The following is a 17,794-nucleotide window of genomic DNA, read 5'->3' as shown; positions in this document are numbered from 1 at the left end:
CCCTGAAACAAAAAAGCACTGGAATACACATTTCGGAATTATCAACATTTATTAATCTGGAAGCCTTGTACATGTAAATGGGAAGAGAAAAAAATAAATGCACACATAAAAGAAATAAAATGATTAATTACACCTGGCACATTAAAAAAAGAAATCTAAGTAGATTGGGATACAGCAATATTGTGCATCAATGAAACATTTTGAAGACACACTGAGTGTGCACATACTCTCATCAGCATTACAAAAGTGTATGTGTTTTGTATTGTGATTCCACAGCTCTTTCACATACTTTACACAGGACTATAACGTTCATCATTTCTTAAATTTTGTTAGGGAGGAAGATTTTTCATCGCTAATGTTTTTTTTACAGCTATTCTAAACAACACGGCACAAGATAATAATTTCAATAAATAACAACTGATGTAGAATTTTGAACGAATCAAAGAAATCTCAAAAAAGGTTCAAGTATTTGATTTGCTAAAGAAGAGTTTCTTGTGCCAATATTCGAAAAATGCTCCAAATAACACACACACACACTTCATTATCAAACTAACAAATAGCAGCTCTGTAATTGGAAGCTCTAAACTTATTCATTCTGTCTCCTGCAGAAGTTATAAAACAATTATCTACTGCAACACCCTTGAGCTTATTATAAAATGGCAGAGGTTGAAAGTTCTACAGTTAAAAAAAAAAAAACAAGAAATATCTCCTTATTTTTGAATGGCTTTTGGAATGGAAATGAAGAAAACCACATAAAATGCAAGAAATACCTACATAAAAATATGACCTCCCTTCACGTCATCATAATTGTTCACTAATTTGTTCAATACAAATAAAAAATTTGTTCTCTTCAGGAGTCCACTATGCTCAAAGTTTGACACCTGTCATGGAAAAAGTTATGTTCATCTAAAATTTATAAAGTTCAAAAAATGGCACAAGCCTTTTCTTAAATTTCATCGGGAATCAAAAACTAAAGACATTGTTGCATTAAAATTTGGCATTTAACACATTATAAATACTGACAAGAGATTCTTGTTTTCAAGTCCATCATCGGATTGGCAAATCCTGTTGAATCCAAATGAGGAAAACTTCATTTTCTCAGCTTCGGTGGAGGCCATTTGGCTGAATTGCTTCTAATCCGTTTGATTTCTTCCTCCTGTTGGGAGAAGAAATCAATTTAATGGTGATGGAAGGAACATTAAAACTGCAAATTTCAAGACTTTTTTTTCTTACAGTGATTACTCTAACTCAACACACAAATAAATCTGAGATTTTAAAGCATTAATATAAAAAAAGGGATTGCATTTGGAGAAAAACAGTACATGTAAAATTTTAAAAAGAGGGGTAATGTCAATGGAAATTTAAAATCCATTAAAGAAGGGGTTCTCAAAAGGTGCGACAGCAACCTTTGTCAGGCCCCCCACTCTGCAGCACCCAAACAAAGGTTTTTTAAAGAGACTCTTTGTTAAACTGCCTGTTTGCCACCTGGCAGTCTAGTGGTTAGGGAGCTAGCTTCTAACTGTGAAGGTCTGTGTTCGAATCCCGGGTTGGGCATGGATGTCTACTAACACTAACAAATTTCCTGGACAGATTGTAATGATTTTTTGGGAATACATGCTGATCACATCATTAAAAAAAACCAAAAAACCAAAAAAAAAAACCAAAAAAAAAAACCCAACAAAAAACACAACTGCTCCGGGAAGCCGCAGGCAAACTTTGATTAGAGAAATGGGCAAAAGCGGGTGGAAAGAGTTTGAGAACTCCTGCATTAAGGTATATTGGGACGAGTGGAAATCCAGGGTATATGGAATCCATTATGATGTTTAAAATTCAGTTAGCTTCTCAGAATGGCCTCTTGTAAAATTTTACTTTAGTACTTTCTCTATTTTTCACTAAAAATGGTGCTTGGTCTGATAGCTGCTCATACAAGGTTACAATAAGCATTTATATGGAGATTTACATTTGTGATTATGCTGCTATCTGTTGTGCCCTTTATATTTCAATTGTTTCTGAAAGTTTGAATTGATCTAATACTGATATTTCAATTTCAAGTTCTATCTTTTTTAATTATTTAATCCATCATTTTAATATAATTTTGATATTTCTTCAGGGAGGGTAGGAATTAAGAAGACTACACACTGTTCCCCCTGTTTTTCCTATGATTGAGCAAGTGAAATCAATGAATATACACTAATGTTGTACCTATTTGCATTGACTGTATCAACTGAATGACGAAACTGAAAATAAAGTCGGCCCTAACTACTGCTATAGATCTAAAAGATGAGTTCCAGAAATAGAGGAACAAAGAAACCTCTTAGATATAGTGTTAAAAAAGTCATTCCAGAAGCAGAGGTTAGTGAGCGGATTCTTGTCAACCACACAAATAAAAAGTCTGTAAAGATATTTGTTAGTCAATTAACCAAAGTTAAGATTCGTTGAGAAGCAAAACTTAGAAAAATTATTGGTATTACATCTATCTTCGAATGGCCTAACATTTAAGACAAAAATATGATCATAAGTAATGAAGTTCTGTCATTTCCTTCACCTTTCAAATTTGATAGCCTGGGAAAATTTACATTTCCCTCATATGATTCCAGCTAATATTTATAGGGTAACGGGGGGGGGGGGGGGGGGGGAGGAGGAGGGGTGAGTTTTTTGCATCAAACGTTGTTAATTGGCTTTGTACACCAGAATAAAATTTTTGGGTTTTTTATAGTTCAAATCAATTTCTTTTTATTTTGTTTACACTTCTTAAGAGAGACCATTACTGATTGGTTAAGGACAACTCCAGGTTGTGGCGTTCATGTTGAGGTAAATTGAAAAGCTACCCATACTTAAATGAAGAAAACCATAATTTTTTTTATGTTGCAAATCCCAAATGATACACAAAAAAACTACTATTTTCTGTTAATATTATTAACTGAAGGAGACAATACACACTTGAATGTTTTTTTATTCTCACTCACATTCACTGGCATATGCAAGAGAGGAAGGGGAATCAAGATTCAACAACTCTAAAAAAAAACAGTCACTGAAAGAACAAATAATTAAATAATAAAAGTAACATTTACCAGCTGTCTGACTTTGTTGACATAATATTTGTGTTTTGCATCAATATCCCTAGCTTCTGCCTCGAATTTCTGCTTCTCCATTTCCACTTCACTCCCAAAATTTGCTAATGATTCCATATAGCTTTGTTGAGAATGCATACATTCATTGATTTTGTTTCTGATTTGATTTCCCAATGACTCGAAAACCTAATTGCAAGAAAATCAAAGCAATTTGATTCCAGAAAATTCAACGAATCACAACCATTAAAACTGCACTCATAACCATTAAAAATAATTAACACTACTATTTTTTAAGAGCTTGTAAACTCACATCAAGAATGCTCTTTTCATGAGCCTTCATTTCCTCTTCATATGTCCGCTGCCTTTCATTCATTACTTTTACTGCTTCCTCTCTAAATGGGAGGGGGGAGGGGGAGAAGAACTCATTAATCACAGAACTTCATTGTTAAAAAAAATCAAACAGAAGCCAGATGTCTAAATTAGAACACTGGGAGATATAAAACAACACATTTCAGAAACAAAAAGTGTATAGCAGCAAAGAAATAAAAGATAGACTAATACAGCTGAAATACAAAAATTATTTCAATCCATCAAAAAATTTGCTGTACAGATATTTGAATAAAGAATATCTTTATAAAGAAAATCATATACAGTGAAACCTTGATATGATGATATTCTGTGGAGCATGACAAAATACAGTTATAGATAAATTATCGTTATATCATCATCACACCATCAAGTTTATGTTACTGTTGGCATCTTTTCTGAATTGGTGTTGTTAGCACCACCAAAAAAATTCACTTTTGAGTATTTATTCACTGCAAAAATTTTTCATAGATTAGTTGATGAACTAAGTTCAATTAGAAGTGTTGCCCCTCCTCCAAAATATCAAAAAAAAAGGTACTTATGTATATTAAAGAAGTACATAATCTACATTAAACAGATATATTTAAATTCAACTGAATTAATAAAAACCCCACACAATAAGCACTCTATAATAAACATTCCTCTGGGGGAATTTCTGCCATGGTACATGGAGGAAAGCATTGTGTATGTGTATATGAATAGCCCCGACATATTTATTTAATCAGAGTTATGCTCGTTTTGTGTTATACTGGTGCTACCCTGTCTTTCATATTTTGACATGGAGATAGTGGATGCTTTAATTTTCATATTCTGCTCTCTGCAGAGTGATTTTTTCAAATGGGAGCCTCACTTGCATTCACACTTCAAAGGTGGGAAAACCAACTTCAGCCGACTACCAATGTGCCACAAATGAGAGAGATTCAAACTTAGATTCTCACCATGAAAGTCCAGCATGATGGCCCCATCACGCAACTGCACACTGCCTCCACCACTATGAAACACACATTTTTTTTTTCATAACCATTGCTTGGGTTTGTTTGTTTCAACTATGAAAAATAATACTGTAATAAATAATTATTGATACTTACTCAAACAATACTTGAAATTCAGAATCTCTTTTGTCTTCTCGGGCCAAAGAATTTTTGACAGATTTTAAAGTTTCATTGACAATCTGTAGATCAAGCTTTGCCATAGACTCTTCCGTGTCTTTACCATTTAGTTGGCTAAGCATGTTGAGAGTTGCACGGTCCACCTCCTTAAAAGATTACAGCTCATTATAACAAAAATAAGTTAACATGCACTAGTTTGAGAATAACAAGGGCGAGGGGAAGAAATGTTTCATCAGAAAACTCGGCTATAATCGAATGGGAGATCTACATGGGAGGAAAAACTTTTCTCCTAAAATCTCTGAAAAAAAGAAGAAAATTTTATATGGGGAAAATGTTTCTTATTGATTTTAATAAACTCTGATGAGAAATCATACTAGCACAAAAAACACCTTGAAGATAACATTCTCAAGATATATTTTATCTAAAATAAAAACATTGTCTAGTTTGACCTTTTCTATGTTTTCATAATCACTATGATAGGTAACACCATTTTCTATTCTTTCAATTCTTATTGTTTAATGTACTGATGTTTAGCGAAAAGGGAAAGCTGCATTTCTAGATACTCTAATCAATTTGAAAAAAAAAACGTTCACACTTTATAGACGTTTTGAAAAAAGGATAAAAAGTACCAGGATCACCGAGTTTAAATGAATCAATATACAAACAAAACATGTATCATAAAAAACATATAAACATCACTTACCAGAGCATTCCTAACTTCAGTAGCAATTTTTCTTGCCTTTTCTCTTGATTTTCTGAACATTTCAATTCTGTTGAATGAGGAAAAGTTTTGTTAAAAAACGGGCATGAACAAACTAGTGATTTTAACATTATAAGATCACATAATTTCAAGACAATAAACACACAGAAATGTACCGTTTCATTTGCTGATTCTGAATCGCTTTTATATCACTTCTTTTTTTCATGACATTATCCAAAACTTTCTGATGGCTCTTGAGAATTTCGATGTCAACTTTCAGTTTTTCACACTGAAAAATATGATAAAAAAAGATAAATCAGTAAATAATAAAAAGAAATATATACATATAACCAAACTGATGCACAATGAAACCCCTACAAGTAGATACAGGATAAGGTAATAAACCTGTTAAATAGATAATTATCTAAAGTACCATTCTATTTCTAAAATAGAAATCGGGTATTGGTAATACCATAAGCAGTGTACATATCACATTAGAACTATGCATTATAAATACATGCAAAAGATCATTGGCAAAGATATTTCAGTGATTTTAGTCATTTTGGGATGCTTGGTCTTGGGATGATGGAATCTAGTGCTGATTTTTTCAAATTGATTTTAGTTTTTAAGACAATGTATACTCTCAACAATGTGATTTGCATGTTACTTATATATAACCATTGAATTTAATTTTCACTTTATCTCACAAACTAGAGACAATCTGACAAAACCAATGCCAGATTCGGAATCAGCATTCCTAATATTCTCCAAAACCATTAAAATTCACTTAAGAACATAATTTTCCTTGTGTTTTTTTTAGCAGTGTAATTAATATGAATCAGGATTATCAAGGTTTTGGACAAAATTGGCAAAAACCAGAGTATTTGCAATGTTTTTACCATATTTGTCCAAAACCTTCACCTCATAACCATACATAAAACACTGCATGAATTTAAAATATGCATAAACAGATTAACATAGTGAAATTAAAAAAAAAAAGTTAAACAATGGAAAAATTGACTGCTGTTTGTTTCAGCTATTTGAAGATGTCTATGGTAAACTACTCAAAATAGTCGAAACTGATATCAACCAGTGCAGTTTAAACAGGTTTTATGCACAGCTAAAACCACCACTAGTCAAAATGGATGCACCTCTATTTTATTAACAAAAAAATTCTGATGCTTGTTAAAAGTAAAAATTGATTTGAATTTAAAATTTAATATCAGAAAAACAGTTAAAACTATTACTACATAAGTTTTATGACCATTTGACATATTTCAATAGCTTTTGCCCCTTTTCAATTGGTTTTGGATACTTTTGATCAGTTAAAATGACAACCCAGATTTATATCAAAGAACCAGATACACCCACTTCATATATATCTTGTGACACATCAAAGATTAAATGAAAAGGACGAGTAATTTCATTTTGCTTTATAAAGACAAATCTAACAGCAACTAGAAGTAATTTTTAAATTAAGTGTTTCTTCATCTTTTGACAAATAGTGACAACAAACCATACATGACAATGAAGAACATGGAAATGAGAAATAAATAAGGAAAATAAAAAAAGTAAATTTAAATTTTTTAAAAATTATAAAATATATTACAGCCAACTCTCTTGTGGTATGACTAATGTGGAAGGCAAAAGTTGGGAAACCACTGGTTATACATTATAGCACATCTTTCTGCTATGCGGCAAGCAACAGACATGACATTCTTAAAAAATACAGTATTCTTCCCAGAGTTATCTCAATTGTAAGAACTAACCATCAATTTTTGTGACTGCATGGCTAGGATTTTATCATTAGATTGAAGAACCACAACAAGAGTTTATCATATCATGCTTTACACAAGCTAATAATGTTTTTTCATACCAACCAGCAGCAAAAACACCAAAATATAAAACCGATCTAAATTTGCAACTAAAGTAGACTCAATAATCTGGCCATGTGCTAGTCTGGTCCTTCTAGTAATTAGGTGTGTTTCTTCCAGCATAGAGGAGGAAAGCATGTCTATGTGCAGAAGTTTATATTATTTAGATGGACTTCTTTAACTAACTTCCAGTAATCCGGCTATTTTAGTAATCCAGCACAACCTGGTCTGGTATATGCCAGATTACCAAGAGTCTACTGTAGTAGGATAATACAGAAGTATTGATGGATTTGAGGAAAAGGAAGAAAACACAGGATTGCCATGGAAAACATACCTCGGCAGAATCTTCACTCATCTTCTGGGTCATTTCTTTGACCTTCATGTTCCATTTTTTAGTGACTTCTTCTTGCTCAACTAAAGCTTGCTCTGCAAGAGACTTGGCTTCATTCAGCTGTACTTCTAGGGCTGTAAACCTCCTACTGTCCTCTTCACATTTTTCAACAGCTTTCTTCAGTCAAAAACATACAATATGAAATGATAGAAAAAATAAAAAAACAAAACTGCCAAAAATATTTGTTGTTTTATGTATATCAATTAAGTACAATAGAATCTCGAAAATCGGAGTCTTGAAAGTTTTTGGATAATACGAGGTAATGAAAATTTTTGAATTCCCTTCTTGTGAGAAACCCTCTTTCTCTCTTTTTTTTTCCTCCAAGAATCCAACTTCTTTATTTTTTTGCCAAGAAAATACTATGTAATACATATATTTTGTACAGTAGTTTGTTTTAAAGGGACTAGGCAGCTCCCAGCCCTTTATAGCTTTTAACTGCCTTGTCAATGACTTTACATAAACTTGACTTTACTATGACTTTACATAAATTGCTTTATAAGCAATTGGGGGGGGGGGGGGGCAATGCCATTGTCCACCATTACAAAGAAAACAATCAAACTTTTTCCTCTCTTAGCAACCCTCCAAAGTAAAAATGGTCCATTCGAGGGAGTGATATTTTATTATAACAATTACCCATTGTGTCTCAGAGTCCTACACCATCAATCCCACCTCAACTCTTCTCAATCCCTCTCTCATCTTTGCATCTTTTTCACATTCTTCATTTTTTTTCAAACTTATCCCATGGCACCATAAGATCTCTACTCTGTACTGTTTGTAATCTCAGGGAGATAATGCAAAATTATTTCAAAAATAAAAAAAATAAAAAGTTTTTTCTATGCTCACTAAGTTTGAACTATGGTCAGACTGTTACTAACAACAGAAGCACTGTTTTGAAACAAAAAAATTTGACTATTTCTTCAAGTAATGAAAATTCATATATATCTTATTCAAAAAAAAAAAATACAGTAAAAGCATGCTAGTCCTGCCTTTTGCTTGCCTTTTTCTTTTCAAGTAAAACCAACATTTGAAGCATTTTTTATTATTTTTTAGATAATTTGAGTTTTCTGATAATCCGAGGTGGCCTCGGTCCCATCTACCTCAGATTATCACAGCTCTACTGTAAACATGTTACCATCACGCATAAGGACATAAATAAACAATGTTTGCAACATTGAACTTGACATGATTTTAATTTGTTTTTGTCCTCAAGAAGAAACCATTTTCTTCATTTTAATTTCAATATTGTGTAGTTACATTGATGCCATGTCATTTTATCATGCGGGCAAGCTGTTTTTTTTATGTTTTTTTTTTAAATTTTCAAAAAATAAAACATTGGAAATATGTAAAATTTTTTACTGCCATAGGATAACATATTTAATCAAAAAATATGTCAAATTTTTTATTGCACTTTTGCTAAAAACGTCCTCGATCTGATTCAGGTACGTTCGTTGAGGTCGACCCCTTCCAACTCTCCCATCCACACTCGTCTTGTATGCTTGTTTCGTCTATCTCCTTCGTTCATCCTCTCTATATATCCAATCATCTCAACATACCTTTTTAAATCCTCAACACTACATCTTCTTTCATTCTATAACGCTGCTTAAAATTAACTTGATAAACTTTACTTAAAGTTTATCAAGTTATTATTTTACTTGTTGTCTTACGGATATCTAGCTCCCTTCTCTGGGAAATGTGCAGAAGACAAGTTCACTGTAAGTTTATCTGACGAGATGTTAGCCGCGTCCTCCGGCCCAAGGTAGGCCGTCTCGTGGGACAGAGGCCCCAGGAGCATCGTCTTCGGATGGTCGCTTCTGGTGGATTGCTTCAGCAGAGATGACCGATGTTAAATGCAGATGGAGAGAGGTGGCCACGGGAGAGTCGCCATGAGAGGTAGTGGCCCAGGAGCGTCGTCTTCAGAGGTGTGGTCCCTGGTGGATGGCTCCTAGCAGTGTTGACCGATGTTGGATGGAGAGATGCCGCCTCTGGAGAGCCGTCATGAGAGGTAGTGGCCCAGGAGCATCGTCTTCTATGATCTGACAGAGTAGAGGTTGATGCTCCTTAGTATGGAAAACATTGCAGGTCCCCCCTCCATGTTCTGAGAGGAGACTCGTCTTTTGCGTCTATCGACCCTGAGTACCTTAAGAAAAAAGCCTCCTTTTTGACAACTTTTTCCCAAACTTCCCAGTTTCGACCCACATGATTGGCCGCAGAAGTGTCATGTGATAGCAGCGTGAGAATTTCACCCTTTTTTTTCCGGAAAAACCAGTGAAAAAGATGACTTACTTGGGAGGGGACGGGAGCAAGAACAAAATAGCCAAAATGCGTGTCAAAACAGGATTTTGTAAAAACCTGGAGTTTTTGTGCGCCCGCACATGGTATTTTGTGGAAGATCCACACTCAAGGGGCCAAAGAGCCGCGGTTTGCCGACCCCTGGTTTAGGGTGTTCTTTTTTCATTTTCATTGATTTTCGAATATCTAAGCAAATATTACATTGAAAACATGTAATTTTTTTTTGTTGGGATCAGGAGAAGCAGAGCAACAAATTTCTAATTGAGTTTTTTAGGACAAGTTGATCACAAATAAAAAGTAATTATTTTTTTTAAACAACTATGCAACCCCTTGAAACATGAATGATGCATTTGAGGTTTAAACATTATTTGGATATTTTTTTCCCAATTGGAAGTATGCTTCTAGGATGGAAGATTTGTGAGTTATTCCAATATAAAGGAACTTTTCTATGCACCCTGTATGTGAACAGCACTTTAAAAGCTCACATGTAACTGTGAGATAAAAGTGCAAAGCATAGTGATCAACTAATAATTAACAAAGTTAAAATAGGCAGAACAACCTTTTCTATATTTTGTTTCTTCTTTTCCCAAGCAGCCTTGACTTCTTTTTCTAGCGCATCAGTCTTATACTGTTAATTAAAAACAAAAATGAAATCAGATAATTCAACCAATACGTACATTGCTAAAATTTGAAAATTTTGATACAACACTTTTGACATTAGAAATATTGTACAGCAGCTTCTTTATAATGAGCTTCAATTAACAAAATTTTTATCAAAAAGCTCATATTTTCACTGACTTACATTGAAAATTATTTCCCTAGTCAATTTTTGATGGAGAGAACTGACTACATTGTGTAAAGCCTTGACTGTATTTCTTTACTTTCATCACTCTCACGGCTCAGTGATAGGGATGGGACAAATAGTGATTTAGCTGAATACCAAATATTCAGCTAATGTTTTAGTCGAATATCACAATTTTCTTAAAACTCATCACAATTACAAACAAAATTGGGGGTTTTTAATTTAAAATAAAATTATTGGTAATTTCAAATGATTGATATTGAATTTTAATTATGCAATTTATTATTTAAACATATATTAAAAAACTGGTAACTGAAAGATTTTTATTGCCATGATACTGACAGTCAAATTAAACAATGATATATATTATATTTTAATATTACAGTGATACTTCGGTTAATGGCAATAATTTGTTCTGGAATCACATTCGTTAGCCAAAAAATGATTTCCCATAGGTTTCTATGGAAAATTGTTTGATTCATTCCAGCTTCCGCCCAAAATTTAAAAAATAAGTTTTTTATAACACCAAGAAATACTGGAAAAAAGACAAAAACTGAGTGAAGGATAGAATGAACAGCTTCAAAATTGTATAAATGAGAATATACAGTAAAGAGGATGCTGAAGATCTTTTCATTTTCCAGTATGTATACAGCCAACCAGTGCCATCTTAATGCACGGCCAAGACCTCACGAAAAATGGGAACTAAGTGAAATTTTCCAGGTAGAGCCTCAGAAAAACCAATTGGCCCAAGGACCCACGAATCTCTTAAGATGGCCCTGCAGCCAAAACCAGCTTTAGGCTACTAAAAAGCTTGTGTTGATATAACTCGATCAAGTTCATTAGTGTCCCCATCCATTTGTGATTCGGTCAGCTCATTTCTGTGGCTGACACATGCAGATGGAAAAGATAATCTCCCAGACCATTCAGTTAAATGCTAAGAGATTTGCACTGAAAGAGCACATGCTCTGAAAACATACACTACCTTATTTTTAATGCATTTTCTATTTTGGCTGAATCTTTCACTTTATACGAAGTAGTTCAAAGAATTTCAGAAAGAGAAGTGTAGGGACATCTAAAAAGATTCCGAGGTGGAAATGAGTAAGCCGCGCTCTAGTGACAGTAATTCTGATGATTATTGGTGCGAAAATTCGGCTCACGATGCAGCTATTTTATGTTAGTATGTGCATTGATATCATTGAAAATGTTTGTTAGCTAAAGCAGAAAAATCACGAAAAAAAATCTTTGTTCGCCAAAAAATTTGTAAGCAGAGGTATCACTGTACTTACAAAATCAATTTTTTTTCTTCAACACTTGTTACAATTTTACATCAAATTAAGAAAATGTCAACCACTATTTACTCTCAAGTATTAATGCATCATAAAATTTATGACGTTTTTCTATTCTAGATGTTTTTCGCCCCTTTCAGTACCTCAATACGTTTCTTGTCTAAGTATATTTTTCAGTTAGTGAACTTGTGTAATTCATGCTTCCCCATTATTGCGGTAGAATTCTATTTTCAGTTTCGTGTTTTACTTATCCTAGAAATTCACCCTGACATAAACTCTAGTACAAGAAAGGGATAGGTATGCACCGCACAATAAACCATAATCTGTAAATTGTTAACTTATGAAAAAAAAATTCCAATTAATGTTTTAAAACTAGTTTGTTGTGCTTAGATTTACACAGATGTTTGGCTAAACCAAATATTTCGCAAAAGGACCAAATAGGCTGAATACAGAATAGCAGCTGAATGTCCGTCCCATCTCTACTCATTAACATTTATAAATATGCAGCGCTGTCACACAATTTGAACATATCAGAAGCCCAAACATAAAACTTTAATGTACTGGAATTATATTTAACAATTTTCATACATTGATATGTATTCTTTAAAAACAGAGTTTAGAAAAAAAACTATTCCTGCAATCATATGATACATACCCTATCAATGAAAATATTATCAGTGATCCGATACTGAAGCGCCATATTCTGCTTTGCCAGCTATATAAAGGGTGCACAAAAAAAATCATTAATCGAAGGTAATTAATTGAAATTGATGTAAATTGCATATTAATCAATTCAAAAAAAAACTAATAAGAAAAACATTAGAGTAAAAAAACTGACACAATTAGATGAAATGCCATAGTCAAAATAATACCTCTTTCTCACACAATTTGGTATCAAAAATCAATCAAAGCAGGTGAATACAAGAAAATTTATCACAAAACATTCATATGTGTGACCTGTCACTTTCTATCGAATTTTAAACAATGACCAGTGAGTGTATTATACTTAGTGAGAGATTTATACTTGTTGATATGATAACCGCTCCTCTCCTCCAAGAAATGTCAAAATATTTATGTAGCATGATACAGCTGATTATTTGATCTAATGTACAGGTGTGAATTTTAATGTTGACTGATTTATGTAAAACTGCGTGTTAGCAGTTGCTTTCCTTATATGACCAATAAGATGGGCTCAGAAAGATACTGCAGTTAGATTTCACAGCAAAACATGTCTTACTATTTCTTCATACTGTTTCCGCTTCTTCTGCAGCCCCTCAATCTCTCCTTTCAGAGCCGCAACTTCCCATGGAATTTTTTTATCTTCTTCTTCTGAGATGATTTTCAGTTCTCTCTACAGAAATTCAAAAATAAATAAATGACAATCAAGAAAGATCAAAGTCTTCAAGGCAGAGGCTGATAAGTCAATAAGATTCACAAGAAATCAAGAGCTCTTTCTTGTCATAGTGACCTTGATGCACATCTGCCTTAATTATATTAAACATGTAAATTCCTCATCTTGCCAATGCCACTATAACATCTATAATAAAGATGTACCAAATAAACATTATAGACCAGACAACACTAAGGAAATGAGACATAAGAGCATAGAAGGAGCAGGATTTGTAAACAAATCAGACTTTGTTTGCACATGTAATAATGTGTAATACAGTGAAAATCCTATACACCAATACCCTCTATAATAATATATAATGACTATATAATGATATATTAAAAATATCTGGTCCATATACACACCTATCATAGTGTTAATATACTTTATCCATAACGATATGTTTCTATTGTCCCTTGGGTATTGTTATATAGGCATTTCACTACATGTAAATAATCATACCTCTTAAATACAATATAGTAGGATCTATCATACCAATCACCTATTAATCGAGCCATGTAGCCCAATCAGTTTAAAAGTCTCTCTGCAGAGAGCAGGCAGTCTTTCAACATGATACTTACATAACATGAAAATTCAAGCATTTATCATCACCACTCCAAAAAAAGGAAGCCAGATGGCAGCATCAACAGAACACAAAACAAGCACAACTCTGACAACATAAATACATTAGGAGCCACACATACGACTCAGAACACACATTCTGAAATAAGTATAACAATACAGTTATATACAGGTGTATATCCCTCAACAGCGATATTTTTTCTAGGTCGGCAGGGTTTTGTTATAACAAGGTTTCGCTGTATTTGAAATAAAAGCGAAAACATTGGGATCATGTTACACACATGAGACAGACTATTTTATGAGTTGGATGTAAAGTTCCAATCATAGTTACTGACTTGAAATGAAAGTTAAAGTTAATAATTATACGTACGATGATCAACAATGTATGAGGCTGATATCATAGAATTGTGGACATAGGTGTAACATAATAACTAGAGCCCGGATTATATGCAAATGCATATGTGCATATGCATAAAATCAAAGAATTTTCAGCATAAGTGTATATTTTTGAAGGTTTATTTAAGCTCGCTCAATTTTTTTTATAATTTTTCAAATAAATATTGCTAATATTTTCATAACATCGTTTTTTTTCACCACAGGTGAAATATAGTGAATTAATACATATATTTATAAAGTATCTTACGAATATTAACTGTTTTATTGTAATATTACTGGCTATTTCTAGAGATATGTCAAAGTGTTAAATTTTTTTAGAAATAGTGTCAAAATTCTTTTGTTACTGCTATTTTCATTATTGAGCAGCTACAATAAACTAAAAATTAAAAAATGCTTGAATAAAAAATGTGTAGAAGTTATTTGTAGAATATTACTGGCTATTTCTAGAGATATGTCAAAGTGTTAAATTTTTTTTAGAAATAGTGTCAAAATTCTTTTGTTACTGCTATTTTCATTATTGAGCAGCTACAATAAACTAAAAATTAAAAAATGCTTGAATAAAAAATGTGTAGAAGTTATTTGCATACACGGTATATACATATATTATATGAGGGGATATTTTTTTGTATATGAATTCATAAGTGCATATAATCCGGGCTCTAATGATAACCCCATTCTGGCACAATTCATCTCATAGAACTACATTAGAAATACCATAAAAGAAATTCCTAAACCCTCTCTGATATTCCCCCAGAAAATATAAATTTCAGTTTTCAACAGGGTGCAAAAAAGAGGATAAAAAGTTCTGTCACGGAATCAGTCTGCAACCTCGATTTTTAAAATAGGCAATTCTAAGGTGGCAAAACATCTTGTTAATGCAGAACAAGGCCATCTTGAATCTTGAAAGAATCATGGGCTCCAGGGAAAACTGATTTTTCTGAGGCCCTACATGGCAAATTCTTGAAAAACTCAACCATTTCTTTTTCAGGCTCGGGTGGGCCCATGCGTTAAGACAGCACAGATGCATACATATAACACATGGCAAGAATGCTCATGAATATTGGTGAGTGAAATATATCTTTTGGAAGAGGTAGAAAAAAACATTGAGAGAACGGGGACAAAAAAAAACCAAATATAAATACAATATGAAGAATGAAAGTGATGGTGATCAGAGCCATAGCTAGCCATTCCTGTGCAAGAATTTGAATTTAGGTTCTGTATGGCCCCCATTTCAAGTGGGCCCTGGGCAGATGCACTTGTTGCACCCGCATAGTTATGGCCCTGGTGGGGGGGGGGGGAAAGAAAGAAGAAGTCAGATGAAAATAAGAAAGTTGACATAACATCAGCTAAAAACAGGAAAAAGCAACATGAAAGAAATATAAATTACCAGATATTTTTCATTTTCTTGAGCAATTAATAGCATCAGTTTTTGTTGGCGAGCATGCAATTTTTCTTTTGTCTTGGCTTTTGCTTCCTCTTCAACGAAAGATTCTTGATTAACTCTGAATAACAATGAAAAAGACGAATAACTCAGTTCAACTATATAATACGATACAAAAAAGGTAAAAAAATCTCTGGCCACTCAGCACTTCGAATAGACTTCAGATAACGGCCCTTTTTTTTCACAAGATTGTATGCAGGATTTACCACTGAAAAGGGTGCACATGGTCTTGAGGAGTGAGGGAATAAGTAATCTTTTCCAGAAAAATTTTGAGTCACTGACCTTCAAAAAAAATTTTGAATCAACAGAAATTGATTACAATATTTTCTTTTTCAATATTTTAATTTAAAAAATTTCATTTTTTCAAAGTCTTGGGGGGGGGGGGGGCTTATACTCCTCCCTACATACAACTCTGATTTTGTGAAGTGGCCTGACAGGTCAGCCATTTCACAAAAAGGCTAGACATCTGACATAATTTAAAAAAAAAACCCAGCAATGAAAATGTAGGTATCTTAATGACACACTTCCCTTCAGTGAATGCACAAATTTTATATTTAGATATTAGAGCTGGTCAGATTGAGTAGTCGGGTTGGTTGATCAATCAATTGTTAAATGCAATTAAAAATTTGCTTTCTTTCTTTCCAACAGGGCAAGACTTCAGTCTATCACTATGGGCAATTTACTAATGAATGAGTTATGCTGGAAGTGCAAGTATGTGTACCTAACAGTCTGAGCGTGTATCTATAGTCCGTTTCAGGTTAACTTTGCAGTGAAGGGGAAGCTACGAGGGAACCGCATCACTCGTTGCTATGGGAACGAAAGCCTCTTAACCAATGTATCGATGCGCAGCCTCGGTAAGGTATGGCTGATTCTCGCCAATCTCACTGAGAAAAATATTTTTTACGTGTAACGTAATTGCACAGTTAAATTAGTAATAATTATAGAATTGAAAGAAAACCATTGTCGATACTTTCAGAAAATTAAAGTGAGGTTTTTGAAATCATTTGTTTTGTTTTTTGATTAGAAAGTGTTTTAAAATTCAGAAAAAATAATTATCTTCTATCAGCGTGTCACTTACTCTTCATTGATGTGATGTGATGTGCTGTAAGTAACACTAAAAATTTCAAAAAACAGGCATATGTTTCTGCAATGTTTCCCTTCCCTCATTTTTTTACAAAAAAAAAAAAATCCAAACAATATTATGAAAGCAACGTATAATTTTAAAATACTGTATATTAACCATGACTCTCAAAAACTTGGGGATTTTTAATTTTTTCTTCAATTTAAATGGAAAAAATTAATATTAAATAAAATTGAGAAGAAGCAGATTAACTCGGTTTTCACGTGTAAATGCAGGAATAGCACCAAATAATAATAATGATACGGAAAAGTTTAGAATTTCTCTACTCACTTTTCTCGCCAAAATTTCTGTCGCTTGACCCCCCCCCCCTTCCCTGAACGGTATACGTCGATTCCACTTGTTTACACGACAGTTTTTGTCTTTTGTTACGGTTGATGTGCGGCTGCTCATGGTTATTACGAATGATTCTTATCGAGTTTTGTTTACAGCGAGTATTCAAAAACCAAAAATATAGTATTTAGGAATGGAAGAGTAGAGAACTTTAGCGTGTCTATCTCTGGTGAAAATAAAGACACAACTGTCACATAAAAGATGAAAGCCCAGACCACTGTGGATCCCCCCCCCCCGCTCTCATTTATTTTATCTGAAGAGACACTAAAGGCAAGGGGCATCGGGAGAAACAGGTGGGTGGAAGATCGCGTCTGTTCGTGTGAGTGGAAGTCGCGACTCTGTCAACACTCTCCCTGATCGGAAACTAAAACTATCCCATAAACATGGCAAAAAATAAACAATTAAAAAAAAAGGAAAACCTAACCAAAACTTCTGCACCCATAAACAGCCTCTCACAATAGTATCGGCACTCTCGTGGAAGAGAAACACTTCCAGTAATCTATGAGTGAATATCTGAACTCACTGAAGCCTATTTTTGGGAGAAAATAAAACTGATTGAATATTGGTTCTTATGTAAGCCTATAACTGCATGTAAAACAATGAAAAATTGTATCGTTATAGAAAAT

At 33.4% G+C, this 17,794-nt stretch overlaps 1 protein-coding gene across 3 annotated transcripts in view; it reads right to left on the bottom strand.

Moving 5' to 3' along the window:
* Nucleotides 1-268: 268 nt before the first annotated feature.
* The window catches only part of LOC149076907 (uncharacterized), a 29,846-nt gene continuing 12,320 nt past the window's right edge, over nucleotides 269-17,794 (bottom strand). For all 3 annotated transcript variants that reach the window (XM_089244623.1, XM_089244624.1, XM_089244625.1), the window contains exons 3-13: nucleotides 15,644-15,758; nucleotides 13,126-13,239; nucleotides 12,544-12,603; nucleotides 10,360-10,428; nucleotides 7,455-7,628; nucleotides 5,423-5,535; nucleotides 5,250-5,316; nucleotides 4,526-4,692; nucleotides 3,382-3,463; nucleotides 3,072-3,257; nucleotides 269-1,156 (exon numbers count right to left, since the gene is read on the bottom strand). In XM_089244623.1, coding sequence (XP_089100749.1) covers nucleotides 1,091-1,156; nucleotides 3,072-3,257; nucleotides 3,382-3,463; nucleotides 4,526-4,692; nucleotides 5,250-5,316; nucleotides 5,423-5,535; nucleotides 7,455-7,628; nucleotides 10,360-10,428; nucleotides 12,544-12,603; nucleotides 13,126-13,239; nucleotides 15,644-15,758 — 1,213 coding nt within the window. In that variant the 3' untranslated portion in view covers nucleotides 269-1,090. The remainder of the gene's footprint in view (nucleotides 1,157-3,071; nucleotides 3,258-3,381; nucleotides 3,464-4,525; nucleotides 4,693-5,249; nucleotides 5,317-5,422; nucleotides 5,536-7,454; nucleotides 7,629-10,359; nucleotides 10,429-12,543; nucleotides 12,604-13,125; nucleotides 13,240-15,643; nucleotides 15,759-17,794) is intronic.

This window comes from Pholcus phalangioides, unplaced genomic scaffold, assembly GCF_987345545.1.
Source record: "Pholcus phalangioides strain wild (caught in Gottingen) unplaced genomic scaffold, Ppha-v1.0 ptg000015l_1, whole genome shotgun sequence".
Classification (NCBI taxonomy): Eukaryota; Metazoa; Arthropoda; class Arachnida; order Araneae; family Pholcidae; genus Pholcus; species Pholcus phalangioides.
Note: the sequence above shows the minus strand (reverse complement) of the source record. Positions and strands in the feature narration are given on the sequence as shown.